Source organism: Ahaetulla prasina, chromosome 3 (assembly GCF_028640845.1).
Source record: "Ahaetulla prasina isolate Xishuangbanna chromosome 3, ASM2864084v1, whole genome shotgun sequence".
Lineage (NCBI taxonomy): Eukaryota > Metazoa > Chordata > Lepidosauria > Squamata > Colubridae > Ahaetulla > Ahaetulla prasina.
In genome coordinates, this window is record NC_080541.1 from 48363274 (window position 1) to 48384258 (window position 20985).

Here is a 20985-nt window from a genome sequence, read left to right on the forward strand (position 1 = left end):
GGTATGAATTATCCTATCCAGGCTTGAGATATCTGTAAATTTGTTGAAACATTCTTCATATAAGTTATTAATTAAATTGTTGAAGAGTACAGGATTCACAATTGAATATTGTGTGATGCTCAGTATTTGATGAATGATGATCACTGAGGATAATTTTCAAGTCAGCAGTGCACTCAATTAATCATCACGTTACCTATACACTAATATCCTGCTGCACAGAATAAAATACTCTTGTCAACTGCTTTGTAATGAAAGCAAGACATACTAACTTCCCAAAATTCCTACAGTCTACTAAGGAAGCTATTTAAAAAATATTAGATAAGGCAAAACAGGTTTCTAGTAATTGTTTTCAGAGTGTTTAATAATAAATCCTTTTATGATAACAGTATGCACTCTTAACTTTTTCAGAGTATTGACATTAGAGTAACTGGTCTATATCTTGCTGTGTTTTCTTTTACCTCCTCTTTGAAGATTAGAATAACAGTTCTAATCTTATCCAGTCATCTGCCAGTTCACCAGGATTTCTCAAACATAATTCATAAGGGTTTGAAAAAAAATCATGCAATGCTTTTGGTATTTTAGGATGCAATTTAATCTGATGTTGGAGATTTAAACACATTGAAGAAATAAATGTTTTCACCCCATCTCAATCTTTCCCTGACATTTTGTTTTCAAAAAGTGCCTGATGGAACATATACACATATATTAGCTACATAAACACATATATTATCAACAGAGATTGTTGATGTTATTTCACTATTTATCTTTATTATGTGCTTCAAAGCGTTGCCTAAGAGCATGCAATATGCTTCCTGGGATTTTCTGGTGTTTGTCCCGTAAATCTTCTATTGCCCTTTGAGTCTGTTGGAGCAGTGGAGTAGCATGAGGTGGGATGGAATGGAGGGAGAAAAAAATTTAAAAAATGATTTAATTTAGATTTATAGTTCAGGAACTATTGAGAGAACATTCTGGAACTAAATATACAGTATATGGACTCTTTAATAGAACACACAACATATTTAAACATATATATAAAATCCTAACTTGCTCTTCATTAGAGTTATTAACATACATTTGAAAACCAATGTTATCTTTGATTTTATCTTATGGCAAATATTTTTCTCTCTCTTCCTATTCATGCTATACCATTCATAATCAGATAAATCACATTTTCCTATAAATCTGTAAATATATGGTGTACAACAGTTCTATTTACCTTTACTACTGGTTTGCAATAGGAACGCTCGTGCACATGCTTGCGCTTCTATGCAGAAGCTTCTGCACATGCGCAGATCATCAATTATGATGTCCGGGCAAGTGGGCAGAACCTCCCACCATTTTTACTATCGGTTCTAAAGAACCAGACAGAACCGGGAGCAACCCACCACTGGTGTACAACCATCTGTCTCTTTTTGCATAGTGAAATCAAGAGTAAATACATATGGGTCAGAATAAGCCTATGGTAAATGGAGTTGAACATTTCCAGCAGTGTCTAGTTTAAAAAAATCCTTCCTCTGCATCATGAAAAAACAAACCTTCATCCCTTTCTCCTTCTTAGCAATGCCCCTGCAGAATTGGAATTCTGCAGTATGGCTGGAGATGTGGTTCAAGCCTTCTTCTTGACCTTGTTTAACCTGACCTAGGCTAGACTGTTTGCTGCATACAGTAATATCATTAAAAAGCAGAATATATGCTGATGCCTCTTATTTAATTTGCTCCTAACTGTGGTTTGTTGAATAAACCATAATTGGATGAATTCACCTTTTACTTGAAAATATAAACTTATTAGGTAAGAAGTGATTGAGCCCTCTATGGTGAAGCTTTAGTGTAATATATATTTGATGGATATTTTCATTTATGCATGCTGTTAATCATATTGCACAGTTTGAATAAGGACTGTTTAAACAGTAAGGGATGGATGGATGATAACCTTACACTGACATTTATGTACCAAACACTCAACAATATTTATGCACATCTAATTAATGTATTTCAATAACTGTTTGCAAATAGTTATTATAGAGCATATAATTTCATAAAGAATAAAGTTTTAATTTGAATAGATATTTTCCCCTTACAATAGAAATACACTTACCTTTTCAGCTAATTTTTCAGGAGTTATATCTGGGTCATATGGAATTGGTTTTCCAATATGGGTTATAAGTTTAACTGGAAACATTCCACATATTGGAAAGGGTAACCATCGTTTTCGCTCATATAACCATCTCATTGGTCCTGGGTACAAGTTTTAGAAAATTTTAGATACACATATTAGCAGATTGCCAAGAATTTCATATTTGACTTTGTTAGAAGCCTATATTCAAATGCAATAATTATCACCAGCACTGGAATCAAGTAATGGAAAATTTTTGCAGTATACAGAAATAAGAAAATAAGCCATCATGTTTGGAGTCTTACAGTTTGCAAAATACAATTTAGATTAAAACGTTGTGAAAAAAATAGAATTAGGAGAAGCAAGCTAATCCTGACACATAAATAGACACACAAATACAAGTAGCCTGACAGACAGCAGGCTGATAGATAAGGAGACAGATAAACAGACAAGACAGGCAGTATTTCCAGGATAAATACCAATTCATTTACACAATATGGATAACTTTGCTGAATTTTCATAATTCTGGGTCATCCCTGTGCCTTGTAATCCTATGACATCATGTTAGTTATGGGAAATGTATTAAATCAGTTTTTCCACCAAAGCTCTGGAGTACTGAAATATGTATGTATGTATGCATATATATTTATATGTATACAGTATATGTGCATTTATATCTTATATTTGTATATCTATCTATATCTAGGGATAGATAGTAGATAGATAGAAATATATAAAGATAGATATCTGAAGAGAGAGCATATATAGTCTTTTCTCAGTCTAGGAGAAAACACATATGTACCATCTCTTAAACACTTTTCCTAACAATAAAATGAAAACAATCCCAAATTAATGTATCCCAATTATATTTTTATTTTACTTAACACCCAGATTTAGCTATTCTTGCTTGAATCATTTAAATTAAACATGGTAAGCAAAGATGCAGATGTACAAATTTATAGTCTTAAATAAATAACATTCTCAAGAATACATAAAGTTTTACTTACTTATATTTAAATATGTGATATATCCTTCTCTAATATTTTGTGTAAACATAGGAATGATTGGCTAGAAGAAATACAAGAAACAAATAATGAGATTCTTTTAGTTACAGTACATGAAAGAAATGCATTGCTTGGACATAAAATACGTCAATTAAAAGGTTATTTTGATAAACTAATATGAACAATATATTGTATAAGATCATTGTACTTTTATGATGTCCTACTATTTGTTATTTTCAGCAGTGGCATTATTGTACTTAATGTAGTTCAGCTACATTACATGCTGAACTTCTTTCCTTAGTGCTGAAATTTCATGCTCATGCATCCAAAAGATCCTGATTTATAAATTAATTTTAAACTTCAGTTTTATTTTTCACATAACTAATGTGCCAAAGAAAGACAGAGGAAAGAGTTGAATGAAAATATTACGATTCTTTTTTTATTGAGTGTTTATTACACTGTCCCATATTTGTTACAGATAAATCGACTCCTTCAGATCAGTTATTGGCATCTAGCAACCTTGGGCAAATGCTGAATTTCAGTGTTCTCCATAAGACATATATATCTTCATAAACCAAGGTATAATATTTTATCTAAGAATGTATACCTTGTATTTTGGATTTTAAAAAAAGTTCCCCACAGTCCCACTCAAGATTCATGGATAGTTAGATGTGCCGGACAGAGCATGGATTTCATTGTAATGAAGATTGGCAGGTAAATGGTGATTTCTGGCAAGTGAAATTTCTCCAGAAAAAGGAGAGATCATGAGGTTACTCACTTGCACTCCAAACAGCTTTTTCTTGTGAATAGACTGTAGGAACTGAGATTTTTGTGATTGGCTAAAGTGTTTCAGAGATACAGCTAAAGAGAGATTTTTTTGAATGACAAAATAAAATTCCACTGATAAATTGTTATATTTTTGGGATTAAAAAGGATTTAAAGGAGCAAAAACTTTTTAAGATTTACATTTTTTGGCAAAAGTTTAACAAGCAGTCAATATAAGAAAGTTTAAAATGGATAAAGGGGACAGGTATTTTTAAAGATTTTTTGTGGAGGAGGAATGAAAATGCTTGTGAACAAATTGGAATTAAATTAGATTAATGATTTAGACCTTTGGGGGAAGGTGATGATTCAAAAGCAGAAACCTGCCAATGAGGTGGAAATTAACTAAAATTTCAATTTTTTCTGCACTGCAGGTACATTACGGTTTAAAAGATAGCTAGATGTAAGATCTGGATAGCCAAAACTCTGTCTGCAATTGAGATCTGTAGTTTGCCCATATGTACACTATAAAGCTAATTTGGGGAGTAGATGGCAGAAATTGTCATTTTTGTACCCACTTGCAATTAACTGGGAGTCACAGGTTCCATAGTGACTTGAGTTGTAACACAACCTTTAAGACAGTGATGAAATCCTCCGAGGATCGTCACCTGTTTGCTGCCCACACACGTGCTTTGCTAGGTAAGTAGAACAGCGAAGGGGGAACAGCTGTGCCACACGATTTCCTGCTTTCTAGCGAATATAAACCGTGTGGCTCAGCTGATTGTCAGAAATACCAGTTCAGATGAACTGGTAGCTTTTTTAAACTGCTGCTTCAACCGAAGCGGTAGCTTTTTGTAGTTTTTATCACTACCAGTTTGCACAAACTGGGGCGAACCGGTAGCATTTCACCGCTGCTTTAAGGATCTTCAAAGTTTGATGAAACCTCTTCTTTTTAATCATTTTGGAGTTTTACTTTTTATTGTTTCTTTAAGATTGAAAATCCTTCAGCACTTCAAGTTTACCATTTGCTGAATGAGTTAATCTTTAATCTTTAATCCATTTAAAAAGAAAAAAATCTTTCCAGCTTTGTGAGATCTTTATTTGTTTGCATTTTTTTCAATATACAGCAAAGATGTAGAGTCATTTTTGGAAAGTTTTTTTAAATGCTAAGACTTTGTAACATTGATTTAAAGAAAGAATTTGAAATTAATTATATCTCCCAGTGTGGAAAAAAAAATGTCTTATTTACATGTTTGTAGTGATTCTCAGTCATCCAGGTCATAGTTGTCACAAAGATGCTTTTTCAAGAGACAGCTGGACTTTCTGTTTTTTCTTTGAAAACATTTTGCTTCTCATCCAAGAAGCTTCTTTAGCTTTCTGAAGAAGCTTCTTGGATGAGAAGGGAAACATCTTCATGAGGACCCAGATTGTTGGGGGCAATAAGTTGACTTTGTATATAATATACAAATGGATGAAGACTATTGCTTGACATAGTGTAAGCCGCCCTGAGTCTTCGGAGAAGGGCGGGATATAAATGCAAATAATTAAATAATTAAATTAATTAATTAAAGAAAATCCAGAAAGTCCAGTGGCCTCTTGAAAAAGTGTCATGTTTACATTTCACTCTTAAAACAAAACTTTGAAGATTGATTACTGGAGCACAGATGTATTCTTTAAATGAGATATATGTTCTGTGGATTGAAAAACCTTTGTAATCTCAAATTTAAGTTTTGCTGAATGGGTTTATTTTCAATCAGTTGAAAAGCTAGGTTCCACAGTTTTCATATTTACTCTCATAACCATTTTCTCAATAGCTGTCACCAATGTCACCTTTGTAAGGAAAGGTAACGATGGAACTTTTTTGAATGTGAACCAGGGAGATATGGATATGTGCGCGGGCGCACACACACTCACCTGGTTTGAGATCTGATAAAGGGAATTAACATAAAAAACAAAAGTTATCTGCCTGATTCCATTGCACCAAATTTTATACACCAATGATTTTCTTTTTTTACTGGGGAGTGCAGGAGAGCAGCATAATTTTTAAGCTTTTAGGGCAATGATTTTATGTCACTTGTATTATTTATCATTTTATTTTCTTCACCTGTTTTCCGGGAGAGGTGGTGAGAGCAGCATACTTTTTATTACAATCAAATTTGGCATGGATGGATAAGTCTTTGTTTTCCTGAGCACTGCCTTTCATATCTAATAGTTGATGCCATTGTATGGATTGTATGGATTGCTAAGGGTTGGATAGACACATTTTTACTAGAGGAAAAGGAAAGAAAACTCTTCCTTCCTATTGTAATTATTACTTTTATTTTCACTACTTTTGTAGTTGTGCTATTTCTTTGCACGACTACATAATCTATAATGTATGCATTTATACTTTCATTCTCTTAAATAGTTTAGAATAATAAAATGATGAAAATAAAAAAGTGATTTGAATTATGTGAACTGAAAAAAATAAGATTTTCCTTTTCCTGGCCTGGCCAATCTGATTTGTGGTGGTATGCACCCTCCTGCGCATTAGCAAATAGCTTAAAAATAAATAGATGATATTCATAAATGCACATTCCACTTAAAAAGAATACTAGGAAAAAGATATGAAGACAAATGGCTTACCACTTTGGCATCTATAGCTATTTGAGCAAATCCTCTACGTTTTCTCCATATTAGTTTGTAATGGTTATTTCCATAGTTTTGCTCTCGTAGTCCTCCCGGTGCAACTCCAAGTAAGTGTCCTTGTTTCAGAACATTTATACACCTTTCTCTTGTAGAACAATCACAGTGCTGAACGGAAATGAATTGTTGTAGTCCTGTAAAAGGAGACCTATGAAATCATTCTGTTCTTGTTTGTAAAAGAAAACAGAATACATGTATTTCCATCACGACATAACATCATCTGACTGGAACCAGCACTGCATATCAGACATTAATAAAATTGTGGGTCCAGAGATATTTCACGAGAAGAGTCCTCCATTCCTCTGCTCACAACAGAATCCCTTATGCCACCAGGCTTGAAATTTTGGGCTTAGACAACTTAGAACTATGTCGCCTTCAGTCTGACCTAAGTGTAGTACACAAAATTATCTGCTACAATGTCCTACCTATCAATGACTACTTCAGCTTCAACTGCAATAATACACAAGCACACAATAGATACAAACTTAAGGTAAACAACTCCAGACTCGATTGCAGAATATATGACTTCAGCAACAGAGCGGTCAATGCCTGGAATACACTATCTGACTTTGTGGTTACTTTCCCAAACCCCCACAACTTTAACCTTAGGCTGTCTATTGTCGACCTCACCCCATTCCTAAGAGGACTGTAAAGGTCGTGCATAAGTGCACCTACGTGCCTACCGTCCCTGTTCTAATGTACCCATTTATTCATATCCATTTCCTGTATTCATAACCATGTTTATACTTGTATCTGTTATCTTATACATGCTTGACAAATAAATAAATAATAAAAAATATTCCAAACAAGATTTTGAAGAAGAAAAATTGGACTTCACAGGTTAGTGAATCAATTTTATTAACCTTCCCACCCCAAAAAAACCCCTCTAAACATAGTAATTTTTTTTACCTGGTAAACGCATGAGAAAATGGTCTATCACAGAATAGCAGAATCTCCCAGTGAGTCTATACAACCTAATTACAAAACAGTGATAGTCAACTGGAAAGGATCCATGATAATAGGCAAGAATCGCTGGTCCTTTGGGTAAATTTTCTAGTCCAGAAATCTCATAACCTGTTAATGGAAGAACAATGAAATGGCTTCAGGTTTTTTTCACAAGAGTTTCCTATAGAAGATCACATAGAAAAATGGCATATTTTTCTTATCAAGCTAAACATTTTAAATCAAATGTGCCTTTTGGACTCAATACATTGAGCCTCAAAATAAAAAATGAAAAAAAAAATTAGAATCTTCTGAGAAATCAGTGTTATTGCTTTTGTGATCCCACACATTCAGTCTAGTTTCCTATAAGTTACTTAGATTCATGTTACTTAGTGACATCAGACCTTTCTCAGAAATATCAATGTCTTCAGAGATTTTATCCATTCTATAACCTCATTTTTAAAAAGACAGTTTTGGCATTCTGTTGACACTTTCCAAAATTCTTACAAACATATAGAATGTATGGGCTTCAGATAGGTTCTTCCAGCTTTATCCAAAGGTATGGTTAATGGTAATGTTTAATAGCCTAAGTACAATTTGGGAAAAACAAGTTTAAATTAAAACAGCACATTTGGAGCTTAATATTAAGACACAAGAAAAATTGCACATGGTAGAGGCAAAGATTAGCAGAAAAATTGCTGATCTAATTTGTTTACTGTCAGACTTCTATTTATTGGGCTTTGCATATGAAATAAAATTCAAATTATTTTAATTGTCAAAAAGGCTAGAACTACAGATTACTAGCTTGGATATCTATTTTGTGCCAGGCCAAAGCCAGGATGAATTATGTTTTAGCATAAAATGTAAAGCCGATGAGCTTCTATGCAACTGAAAACTTAGAACAAAAGATATTAGAGGTAGTTGTCTTCTTTGACTATAATAGAAGAAGCTTCACTCAGTGACTGCTTTCCAATAGCTGCAGTCACTTTGCAGCTATTAAATAGGGTACTGGGGAGAAGGCCAGGGCTTTTTGGGGATGCTACACTGGTGATGAGAAGCACATGCCTTCCCCTACACACGGGAGACCCAGGGCCTATTCTCTGTCACACTAGGGAGAACATTTGCTAATGTTTTCTCCAGTGTGCTGAACAATTTCCTCTTTGATTTTTTTTTACTTTTCCTAATATTTTCCTACGATATATTGTTTTTTATTTTTCTAATTCTGAATTTTATTTTTCTAATTCTGAATTTTATTTTTCTAATTCTGAATTTTTAGGAATATAATGGCACGAAGAGGTATATGCCTAAATATTTCTGGTATTTAAGGCTAGTTTTACAATACACATAAGGTTTATCTTATTATTATTTTAAAATTATGCATGTATGAGACTAAAGATGAAACAGGCACATAAGCAGTGTGCACAATAAGCCAGGAATCAGGTCTTCTAGATTATGAAACCATAGAATCATAGGGCTAGAAGAGACCTTGGAGGTCTTCTACTCCAATCCCCTTGCCAAAGCATGAAACCTATAACATCTCAGTCAAATGGTTGACCTGTTTATTTTTGAAAACCTAGATAAGAAGGAACTAAGTCTTTAAGGAAACAAGTGCAAAAATGTCACCAGAACCAGACAAAAGATGTCGGGCCTGAGGCTGAGTACAGGGAAAACCTTTCCCCAAATCCCACCAATAGCTATCAGACTTGAAAATGAATAGAATAGCAAGAATAGCTGCCAGTCCTGAGTATCAACAAACCGAACACTTTGAGGCCTGTGCACTCTTTGAGTTAACTTTCTATCTATAATTGGTAGCTTCCATCCCTCTGACTAATATCTCACAGCCTAGCTGAGAAGGATGTGACAAATGTGGATAAGTGTCTGCGTGCATGTGAGAAAGTGAAAATGTACATTGCAAAACCAGTAAATTTTTTGTCTTACTTTAAATTCTTCAGTTCTCTGCAAATTCTGAAAACCAGCTGTAACTCAGTGTTCAGTTAAAAATGATTTGAACTTTGCTATTGACTTGGGCTGTGAGTGTGTGTGAGTGACCATAAGCAAACTTAATATTGTGTGTAATATCTGCAATTATTCTCTTAAATTGTGGTTAATGCAGCTCCTTCATTCAGTTCTGCGACCTCAGAGATTAAGGGAGTTTCTTGACTAATTGCAGAAGCATTTTTTAAAAAGTGAATTCTATATAAATTGGCAGTATGTAGCCTCAGTTTTCCTTTTATTTTCTACTACATTCTGATGAAGTTCCAAAATAAAAATGACTGCAGATAAGGATTGCCCCCAGGAATGATGTCTATGAGTGAAAATAATCTCTGCCTTACAGAGTTAATGAAGAACATCCTACTTACTGTGCAGTATCTTTCCATACAAATCTGACACCAGTGCATAAATTTTCCTTGGCATATCCCATTCTTTGCTATTGATATCTTCTGGCAAATTACCAATTTTTTTCCACACATAAAATATTAGACTAGTGGCATAGAAGCAGAAAAATGCAAAAAGAAATGGATAATATAATAGTATCAATATCACTAACACTGTTATGGGATATACCATAAAGCCTGCACATTCTTCCAAAATGTAAGTTGGCCAGATGGAATATTCTTTTCCAGGGGTATAGAATATATTTTCTGCAGTCATGTTTTAAAATCCAAAAATGCTTTCTTCCTGAAAAAACAAAACCAAAAACATACAAACATGCTTTAATAGTTACTACTTGCAATATTGAGCTTTTGAAGAACAGCAGAATGTCAGAATGGCACTGAATACATTGTAATGACACTTTCAAACAGCCTTACCGAGAAGATCGGGCTGAGAGATAGTAAAACAAATCAAATCTTAGTACAATCAATTAAACTATTGATTCTTTTAATGAAGTATTTTAATGAAGTATTAATGAAGTATTTTAATGAATTTTTTAAATAAAGTATTTTAATGAAGTATTACTTTTAATGAAGTATTACTGCTATGGTTAGAGGCTCAGGCTAAACTTGTTTTTTTTTTTAAACTAACCAAGAAAGAAAACGTTTGAATGGCCAGCAAAAGGTGTCTATTCAGAACGGAGTCCTTGATTTTTGAAAACAATCTAGTGGTTTTTTGTGCATACAAGACAAATCTGGAAATCCTCTGTTAAAAATCTGTCATGGAAACTTTTTCTTCCTGGCTGATGTCTATTATCTCCCTGAGCTTCTACCCCCTTCCTTTATTTTTATTAGAAAGGGTTCAGTTGTAGACTGCTTGCAAGAAACCCACCTTCTGTTCCCTTCTGCTAGAACCTGTTTCATTATGATCGCCATCTCTAAGGCAGAATGCGATGAGACCAGGGATGGTAGTTCTGTTTGAGGACACTAATCTTCATTTGGCAAGAGCTTCAATTAATAGAAACAAATACTAAAACAGGTTTGTGTCTGAGGATATTAATTTTCAGTTGGCAAGTTAGCTTCAAGACTTTCATCACCATAAATTCCAAAATACTCTTGTAGTTCTTCTGCAGCTAAAATATCAGGGATGTTGCACAGCGAACCAGTCTCCCAGACCATATAAAAACACTGTGCTACTCTACTCTGTAGCGAGTGTTTTACTCCCATTTAATATAGCTGTTTTAAAAAGAAACATTGGTTATAAATCTAAACATTCTATAGCTTCTGAGTTTTGGGGTTTGAGGGAAAAAAGTAAGGTGTATGGAATCAGCCAGGACAGATGCCAAAGCAGCTATATAAGTGTGGAAAAAGGCACCACTCCCTTAACTGTTCAGTAAGAAATGCTTCCTGCATGCTTCACTTAAGGATTTCCTTATACCACGATACAGTAATGCAGAACAGGCTAAAGAAATATTTCATCTCGCAATCTATCGATCTTTTGCAATCTATCAGATAAGGAAACTTTCTGATTTATTGACAGAATGTACAATAAATTCATTATTTATAATGAATATACAATTTATAATAAATATACAATTTCCAAATAATAATAATAATAATAAATAAATATTTCCTGTCTTTGTTTTCTGTAAGCTAACCCGCTCAAAGAACTTCTAGCAGAACAAGACAGATGGAAGCAATAGCATAACACTATTCCATCCGCACTCTGATAGCTGGTATCACTATTAGCCTCTCTTCTTGGCTTTGTTCATAGATGGAACAATATAGCAGTAATATTTCAAATTCTACAGCTGTTTAAGAAGCAACCTCAGAATGATCACAAAGTCTTGGAATAACATTCAGCTTTCTGAAAAACGATTCTAAGACTCTTCATCCAACACCCCAGTCACTTAGAAGAGGTGATGAAAATAGGTGATTCAACTAAATTTCTTTCAGAATGAAACAGTAGTTTGTACATTAACAACCCCTCACTATCCAACTTTTCTGCAATGAAGGTATCACACTGAAATCAGTATCAAAACATTAAAAGAAAAGTTTTAAATTTATAAACAATCAGAACATTATTGATTAAAAATAGAAGGGACCCACGCACCCCTCCCGGTATTGAAAAAAAAGGCGATGAATTTCACCTGCATACAGAATCATTACCTCTTTCAAACAGCTTGCTTGGAAGATCAATTTTACTCTGATGAAATATGGTTTTAAATAAGCCAATGTTATGTTCTCCTCCCTCAGAGGGTGGAGTGAGAACAAACTCAATTCAAATACCTAGAATTAAACATTCTGTTAGCCAATGCCAACTATCATTCATCTTAAAGTGAAGAATAAGCAGTTTAAGAAATGAGAATTAAGTCTGCTCTATCTGTTCTCATGGTGCCTGTGTTTAATCAAACTCAGATGACTCCTAGTTTGGTATTCTGCTGAGGCTAACATTACACTTGGTTCAGCAGGAGCAGATTCACCTGAGTCTTAGTCCTGAGCCATGATACCATTTGGTGCCTATGATCTCATCTAATCTGATGCAGGAAGGCATTTTCTGGGAATCTCAGTTTTTGATATTCCACAAAGGAATATCGTCTGATGGGATGGCTATTTTCTGTTGTGACATCTGTCCTTTGGAATGTCACTCTCCCTGAAGGCTGAGGCAGACTTCTCCAGCACTGCACATGAGAAAACATGTGCAATGTCTGTCATTCAAGGATGGTTGAATAGAATAGAATAACAGAGTTGGAAGGGACCTTGGAAGTCTTCTAGTCCAACCCGCTGCTTAGGCAGGAAACCCTACACAACTTCAGACAAGTGGTTATCCAACACCTTAAAAATTTCCAGTGTTGGAGCATTCACAATTTCTGGAGACAAGTTGTTCCATTGTTCTAACTGTCAGGAAATTTCTCCTTAGTTCTAAATTGCTTGTCTCCTTGATTAATTGCTTCTCTCCATTGCTTCTTGTTCTACCCTCAGGTGCTTTGGAGAAATGACTCACGCTTCATCAGTGTACTTTTTATACATCTGCAAATTTTAACATTTTCCACTTGAATGTGCCTTCCCTTCCCTTGTGTCTCAGCAGGAAGTCAGAACCAATCAGCATATGAGGGTGCTCTTCCGCACAACATGCAATTCGGATTTGGGAGGTATTTATTTGCATTGGTTCGTCTGCAGTGCTTTCCAGCTTCTGCTTATTTATCGACCCCTTTTCAGCATAGATTTGTGGCGATGGCTACTGGTAGTTGCACAACTCTCAATCAGATTGAGTCAGACTGGCTCCAATTTTGTGGCCCACCAGAAGGTCCTGAAGACATGATTTTCCCATTTAGCCTGGGATTTGGGAATGTGTATATGGTCCCTGCAAAGTGGCTGCATTGGTAGGGAATTGAACGCATCATCCCGAAGATTATGTGGATTAAAAAAAATGTTTTGTTTTAAAATGATTCTGTAGTAATGCTTTTGGTCATTGTGGTTATATGTTTTATTTTATTTTTTTAAAAAAAATCTCTTTAATATTGACCAATCTTTTTGAGGCATTTGCTTCATTTAATACAGTCATGCTACTTAAAATTAGAAATTTTTTGCTTGCACTTCTCTTGCTTGAAAAAGTAGATTCAGTGGTACTCAGCTTTTGTTTTAATATCATAGAGATGTGCAAATCATACAAGATTTAATTCAAAATTCGTATGCACAGTTCTATCAGATGTTACTCAAATTTTAAACTGATTCAGAATTTGATTTCATCCCGGATCCAATCATAGGGCATAATGAGGAAACATAAAACTCCCACAGCTACTTAATATTTAATGATTAATTAATTGGGGGAAAAAGCGAAAGACAGCAGAATGGAGTGAAAATGGCAACTGCTGCCCACCTACTGTCTACTTCTGGTCCATGTAGAAACAAACAGAAGCTGAGATTTGTCCCTGAACCCATAGTTTGCTTATCACTGCTTTAAGTATTAAAACCAGAACAAAAACAAAATTTAAAAAAATTACATGTTGCCAAGCACCAAAATTTTGCTCATGTGACCATCGAAGTGTTGCAGTGGCTATAACTTCAGGAACCAAACCTAAGTTACACTTGCTCAGGACCATTGTAACTTCAAACAGCTGCTAAATGACGGGTCTAAATTTGAGGACTACTTGTATAAACAATAAAATCACATTAATTTGTGATGTTAATTTGATTAGCATCAAATGCTAATTTGATTAACATTACCGTTAATCCCATATTCTAAACCAGAGGCCATTGAAGAACATCTGTAGCTTCAGCATGTCTAAAATGCAGTCTCACAACATTCATGTGCACTCCTCTTTTAGTACACATTACACCTCTGCTCTGTGAGCTGCATTGATTACCAGTTTGCTTTCAGGTTTAATTGAGAATGCTAATAATAATCTATAACAGGGGTGTCAAACTGGATTTCTTTGTGGGCTGGATCAGCATTGTAATTCTCTGCGGCCGGCCGGGGTAGGGGTGGGGGGAGAAATGGGACAAATGCCTCCTGTAGCACCCTGCTGTTCAAAATGGAGTGTGGGGGTCAGCAGGACGCTGTCCAGGCCAAAAATGGGCACCCCATGCCCTTTTTTGGTTGCCAGAGACACCATAGGCCAGGCCTTTGCTATTTCAGGCTGTCCCCATGGTCCAGATTTAAGCACCTCACAGGCTGAATCCGGCCCGCAGGCCTTGAGTTTGACACCCTTGATCAGTGGTGGAATTCATATTTTTTTACTACCAGTTGTGAGGACGTGATTTGGTGGGCATGACAGGGGAAGAATACTGCAAAATCCCCATTCCCACCCCACTCCAGAGGAAGGATACTGCTAAATCCCCATTCCCTCCCCACTCCTGGGGGAAGGATATTACAAAATCTCAATTCCCACCCCTCTCTGGGGCCAGTCAGCAGTGGTATTTGCTGGTTCTCTGAACTATTCAAAATTTCTGCTACCGGTTCTCCAGAATCTGTCAGAACCTGCTGAATTTCACCCCTGCCCCTGATCTATAAAGTTCTTAATGACATGAATTATTTGAGGGGCTATGTCTCTCTAGCCATCTTGTCAAGTCTGAAAGAAGAAGCCTATTATGGGCCCTGTATGTTATGGAGGGTTTTCTGTCACATGTACCCTTTGGATCATCATCCCCTACCATCCTCAGAAGTTAGATTAGCCCAACCCTATTTGCCTTTTGAAAGGTTGTAATGCAGGGGTTCCTAAAAGTTTTTCCATCACCTCTCCTTTTAGTGTAATCTTAATGTAGACATCTCCTCTAAAAATCCAAACACCCAAATGCACACATATGTACAATGCAAATAATAGGACAAAATCTTGAAAAACATGCATGTATTGTAACCATGTTACTAAAGAGTTCTTTAACCGTCCCCCCGGATTCTGTCTGCACCACCATACCTCATAGTTTGGGAAACCCTGCTCTAAAGACATGGTTGTATTAACAGATCTCAGATCTGGTTAAGGTTTGGAGCCTGTTAAATCATTTTTGATTTACCTGTTAATTACTTTGTTTTTACATGGCAGGCCAAGTTGGTTATAAATAGATCTAGAAGCCTATAAACTATGGGCCTTCTTTGGAAGGGGGAGTAACTAATGTTGTTTTAATGCATATTTTTAATGTTGTGTCTATTTTGCTTTTTTGTGCTTTTTGGGAATTTGTATTTAAACTTTCTGAATAAAATAACAAATCTATTTTAAAAAGGAAACAATACACTGACAACCAAGTAGAACTCTTCCTGCACACTGAAAACTAAGTATAAGAATTGATTAATAAAACTAATATCTATAGAGTGATTGTTCAAGCTATACAATCTTTATGGTGTTTATACTAGATCTATGCTGCTTAGCTGTATTTTTGTCCATTGTCTTATAAAGTTTCCTTCTATCAATTTAGTCTATTGGCTAAAGAGTGGGATGATGAGGGTACTTCAGAATCCATTGATGGGAAAATTTAGAACCTCAAGATACATATATGATATATATAAAAACAAATTCTCATTTGTTCTTTATTATAGGACTAAAGACACTTATAAAAATGATGTCCTTGATTTATGGGGTGTGTGTGTGTGTCATTTTCATGCTAAAATGAGATTAGAACTCAGTCTTTTGCTTCCTAGATCAGCATCTTTACTACAACATCAAACTGTCTCTAATAGATTATAATGGTTCTTTTAATTTGTTACAGTGCTCATGTAAAAGTGTGTGACTTTATTAGAAAGCAAAACTTCAGTTTAAACCATTAAATGTTTACACACATGAACTGTAAAAAAGTAGTAGAGCCAGTAATTGTTGATAGAAAATTCAGACAGCTGCATTTTATTCAATAAACCAAAACGATAGAATTCATGACTATGTAATACAGGCTTCAATTTGTTTGCTTGATATACAGTAATGACTTTCCCCTTAAGGTTCTATCCCACACGAGTTGTTTTCCTTTTTTAGTGATCTCATCCCCTCTTCTACATGTCTTCACACAAAATCCCATGAAATCCCTGCAGTTTTGGATGGCAGGAGATTAACAGTTTGTGGATAATATGAAAACAAAACAAAACCAAAGTGTAAAAAATTCACACATATTGTCAAGTGGGAAGCAAAGGATATGGAAGTTAATTAACAATTAAGAATTCCATAATGTGTTCCACAATAGCCTAAATTCATCCTAAACTCAAAATCCAACTTCTTACAATGCCTGTTACATTCTATTTCCTAACATTTGACCGATACAACTCCCATCCTTCCACATCTGAGACTGCAGAGTAAAGGAGGAAATCCTACAAGCAAAGATCCATTGAATTAAGCATGAGAACAATAGAACAAAGAACAAAGCTCTTATATCATAGGCAAAATGCATTAGCATAAAAAGTACTTAGGAAAATTCAAGGCAAACGCTCTTCTCCAGCTGTAACTTGCTTAGCTCGTTTATTTGTTAGCTTCCCTCCCTCATAAAAGTTGATTCTCAGCCATTCAGCTGGGTTTAATTGCTGTTAAATACATATCACTTTCTCAATTGTCTTACTAAGGCCAGAAGCAAGGATAATATTTCCACATCCACTATGGAAGTTGCAAATCAAATTTTTTGTTCCACTGAGCCTGATCATCTGGGAACCTTTGTCCTAAATACCTCTTCAGAATGAAGCAACAAAACCAATTTCATAACTTTCTCTCTGCAGGCCTACTTATAAATGAATCTACCTGTATTACATTCAGTTCTCCTAATATTGTCTAAGATTACAATCTTATTAGAAAGAAAGAATAAGTTCTGCTTCCCACTTTTTTCCTGTCCTACACAAAATTATCCATACAAACTGGGTTTTCCTTTAGAAGGATATGACAGAGAAGGAGAAAAAAAACACAGAAACCTCTAAATTTCTTTAGCTAGGATCTACAGCAGTGGGCGTTCCAGCTTTCATGGTGGGCTTTAGGGGTTTTGTCTGATACTGAAGCACTTTCCCTTTTTTAAATTTAATTGACTTTTAAAAAAATTTTCATAGCATTATTTAAAAACATTTTCATTAGGTTTTCATAAAATTCCCAGTGGCAATTTAAATTTCTGAAAATATATTATTTGTATCGCCCGTGCATAAGTTTAGTTCACGTTACGTTAGTGAAACTAAATGGCGCTATAGTGTGACCGCAAACAAAAGAGCCTCGTCCCAGAATAGCTCTCACATCTCCCCCCACACTATCCAGCTGTAACAGACAAGCAGAGCTGGTAGCCGGCACCCCCTCCAACCCAATCTACGATGCGCGAGAGGCATGCGCAGACGACAATACACGGCGCATTACTGTGGAACCGGTAGGCGGTTAGAAAATTTTACTACTAACAGAGATACAAAAGTGGGCGGTAGGTATAAAAAGGCTGACTACCCCTGATCTACAGCTTGGTTATATTCATAGTCCTATAATCTGACATTAGTGGTCATAGGCAATCTCAAAACATGATTTATCATCAAACTTCCAAGGCTTCCCTACCTTTGAAGCTTCACATCTGCCTTATAAAGAGCACAGTTTAGGCCACATTAGCCCAAGTGATATTAAAAGTGGCTCTGCCTGCTCATATGACAATTTCCCAGGCATACCCAGTTCCATTTGCCTTTGTCTCTCTGTTGGGGCAAAAGGGGAAATGAGAAGAAAAGAATTGGAGACTGCTAATGAAACACCTTTAGAAAGTATCAGGTGGGTCAGTGGTGTCCCAAACCAATCAAGCAGCTCCGGAAAGAAAACAGCAAAGAACCCCATCAACAAGTACAAAAGTAAAAAGAACCCTATCAACAAGTACAAGCTTGATGGTCATTACCTTACTGACGACCCCCACCCTGTCAAAGATCTTGGAGTTTTCATATCAAATGACCTAAATGCCAAAGCCCACTGCAACTACATAGCAAAAAAGGCTCTAAGAGTTATAAACCTAATTTTACGCAGCTTCTTTTCCAAAAACTCTACACTACTAACTGGAGCATACAAAACATTTGCTAGACCTATTCTTGAATACAGCTCATCCATCTGGAACCCATACCACATCTCTGACATTAATACAATCGAACGCGTCCAGAAATATTTTACTAGAAGAGTTCTTCGCTCCTCCGAAAACAACAAAATATCTTATACCACCAGGCTTGAAATCCTGGGGTTAGAAAATTTAGAACTCCGCCGACTTCGACATGACCTGTGTTTAACACACAAAATCATCTATTGCAATATCCTTCCTGTAAAAGACTACTTCAGCTTCAATCGCAATAATACAAGAGCAAACAATAGATTCAAACTTAATGTCAACTGCTTCAAACTTGATTGCAGAAAATATGACTTCTGTAACAGAGTTGTTAACGCTTAGAACTCATTACCTGACTCCATAATCTCTACTCAAAATCCCAAAATCTTCAACCAAAAACTGTCTACTATTGACCTCACCCCATTCCTAAGAGTGCTATAAGGGGTGTGCATAAGAGTACAAAAGTGCCTACCAGTCCTGTCCTATTGTTCCCTTCATTATTTCAAATTAACATAGCTGTTGCATACTTTTATATATATATTTCTTTTATGATGTCTTGTTTTTTTTATGTCGATGTTTGTGTATACTGTTGTGACAAAATGAAATAAAAATAAATAAATAATTCTAGCAGGAATAAAAATTTATTCCGCAGGGGCCAACCCAAAAATTCAGAGCTCCAGATAGTGTGTTAAACTTCTGTAGCAACTTATAATGAATAGGGCACTATTTTCACTGATTCAATTTGTAGCTTTATTGCAATGAGTAGTGTATGGATTTAGGTTACAGAAAAGAAGCAGTGTTGAATTTCAGGGTTTAGCAACTGTGGTCTAGAGAACAAATGTCCTAACATATCTATGGCAACTGGTGACTACCATCTTCAGAAGTTGAAAATGGCGACGGCGGGCATCTTCACAGACAAGTTGGTCTGCTCAGGTCAGTCTAATTTTGTTGCCTGTGATCACTTACCAACACTGCCCTACAGTTACTGGATGTGAACAGCAACACAGGTTACACAATATTGAAAAAGGAATATGTGTAACTTGGCCCCGATTTCTTAGTAAATGTTTAGGTGTGGCCTTTCTATTGCTTTGATCTTCTTTCTGATAGTCTTTATTTAATAGGGAGATTATTTATTTGGTAGGATGAAATATTCATGTGTTCTTCTTCCACAATATTTGGAAATGACCATTGTTATTCCTTGTGGCAAAGAATTTCACCACAGAGAGATTAAATGTACAATACTAATGATACGTGTTTGGTTTTCTCCCACGTAAAATTGGAAGTATCTTGCTGACGTTTCGACGAGTGGCATTTGTCATCTTCAGGCTTCAGCTTTGTGCTTCTGGGAGCAATGTGTGATTGCAGCTGTTTCTTCCTTTTTAACTGCTAGATTTAGATGCTAGCAGTTAAAAAAGAAGAAACAGCTGCAATCACACATTACTCCCAGAAGCACAAAACTGAAGCCTGAAGATGACGAATGCCACTTTGTCGAAACGTCGCCAAGACACTTCCAATTTTACGTGGGAGAAAACCCGAATAACCAAAGACCTACATACTAATGATATATTTGAAGGATGGAAATTTTTTCCTCCTAACTTTAACTACTGCATATGTATTTTAGAAATCCCTGAAAGCGAACCAGTATAGGTTAATTTGTAGTGAAATAACTAGTTTGAAAATGATCACCTGATATTATAGTAGTTCAGTCAACATTCTTGTTAACCTCAGCCTGGGAAACCTTAATTTCATAGGTTACTGAGCTTCCAGTACTGGTAGCTCCTCATATCAATCTGACACATCCATTGATAAAGTTTTCTCATTAAAGTTTAGAAATAAGACTAAAGTTTAAATAACCACCATACTTATTTGGAATCATGTTAGCTTTGCACTTAGACAACTGTGGCACCCACAGCAACATATAATTTTATATTCCATTGCAAAAAATTGGGACGGACTACAGAAAGTCAATATGCCTTCCTATACTTAGTTTTGCACTTTGAATAAAATAGCATTCTATTTTACTGAATTTTTTTGTGCAGCACTAAATTATATTAATCCCTTTTCCAAGGCTATATCTTGCCAAGACAGTTTGGGCATGGCTTGAAGAATTGGCCTCTGTACCACTGTTTCTGTAATCAGCATGAAGCCACAGAACAGGAGTTATGCTGTAAGTAAACCAAGGATTACACTACCATCTAGATTCCTCAGGTTGTGTTCTACAAACATTTTTTAGATCCCAATACATACTTTTACATTATCTATAATGTATTAGGACATCATGGTGGGGAAGGGCATGTTCCAAATATCTAGTCATTAATCTCCAGTTTGGCAGAGGGTTGCAGGAGGCCGTTGCAGCCGAAAATAGACTAAGCTTGCGAGGGCCCATTTTTGCTTGCAGAGTGCTCAGGCCACCACAGACACCCTCCCCGGCACAAGTGATGTCGAGCTGGCCATGCCCCCCCAGCCACGCCCCTCCTGGCCCCCAAAGATCAGACACAACCCTGATGCGGCCCTCAGTGAAATTGAGTTTGATACCCCTGATCTAAGTCATTAACACAATGAAAAGTACAGGAGTCCCAATTAAATCTTGCATGTTCCT

General features: G+C 35.8%; 1 protein-coding gene across 3 annotated transcripts; it reads right to left on the bottom strand.

Moving 5' to 3' along the window:
- Positions 1–568: 568 nt before the first annotated feature.
- On the bottom strand, positions 569–12068 carry LOC131194323 (monoacylglycerol/Diacylglycerol O-acyltransferase-like). Of its 3 annotated transcripts, none has more exons than XM_058175183.1 (7): positions 12048–12068; positions 9867–10185; positions 7474–7638; positions 6505–6698; positions 3121–3181; positions 2096–2235; positions 569–861 (listed from the first exon to the last, which is right to left on the bottom strand). In XM_058175183.1, the coding sequence occupies exons 2-7, from the start codon at positions 10156–10158 to the stop codon at positions 757–759; spliced, it is 957 nt and encodes a 318-aa protein (XP_058031166.1). In that variant the 5' UTR covers positions 10159–10185; positions 12048–12068; the 3' UTR covers positions 569–756. The 3 variants fall into 3 exon arrangements, with proteins under 3 accessions (XP_058031166.1, XP_058031168.1, XP_058031167.1); XM_058175185.1 differs by having other exon boundaries at positions 10072–10185; positions 12048–12066; XM_058175184.1 differs by having other exon boundaries at positions 10072–10185; positions 12029–12059.
- Positions 12069–20985: the final 8917 nt, after the last annotated feature.

Excerpts from the sequence above, each read along its gene's own strand:
- LOC131194323 (XM_058175183.1), bottom strand. The coding sequence starts at position 10,158 with ATGACTGCAGAAAATATATTCTATACCCCTGGAAAAGAATATTCCATC. Across the intron at positions 7,639-9,866 it reads GTATGGAAAGATACTGCACA|GTTATGAGATTTCTGGACTA; the intron begins GTAAGTAGGATG and ends TTCCATTAACAG. Across the intron at positions 6,699-7,473 it reads TTTTCTCATGCGTTTACCAG|GACTACAACAATTCATTTCC; the intron begins GTAAAAAAAATT and ends CTCCTTTTACAG.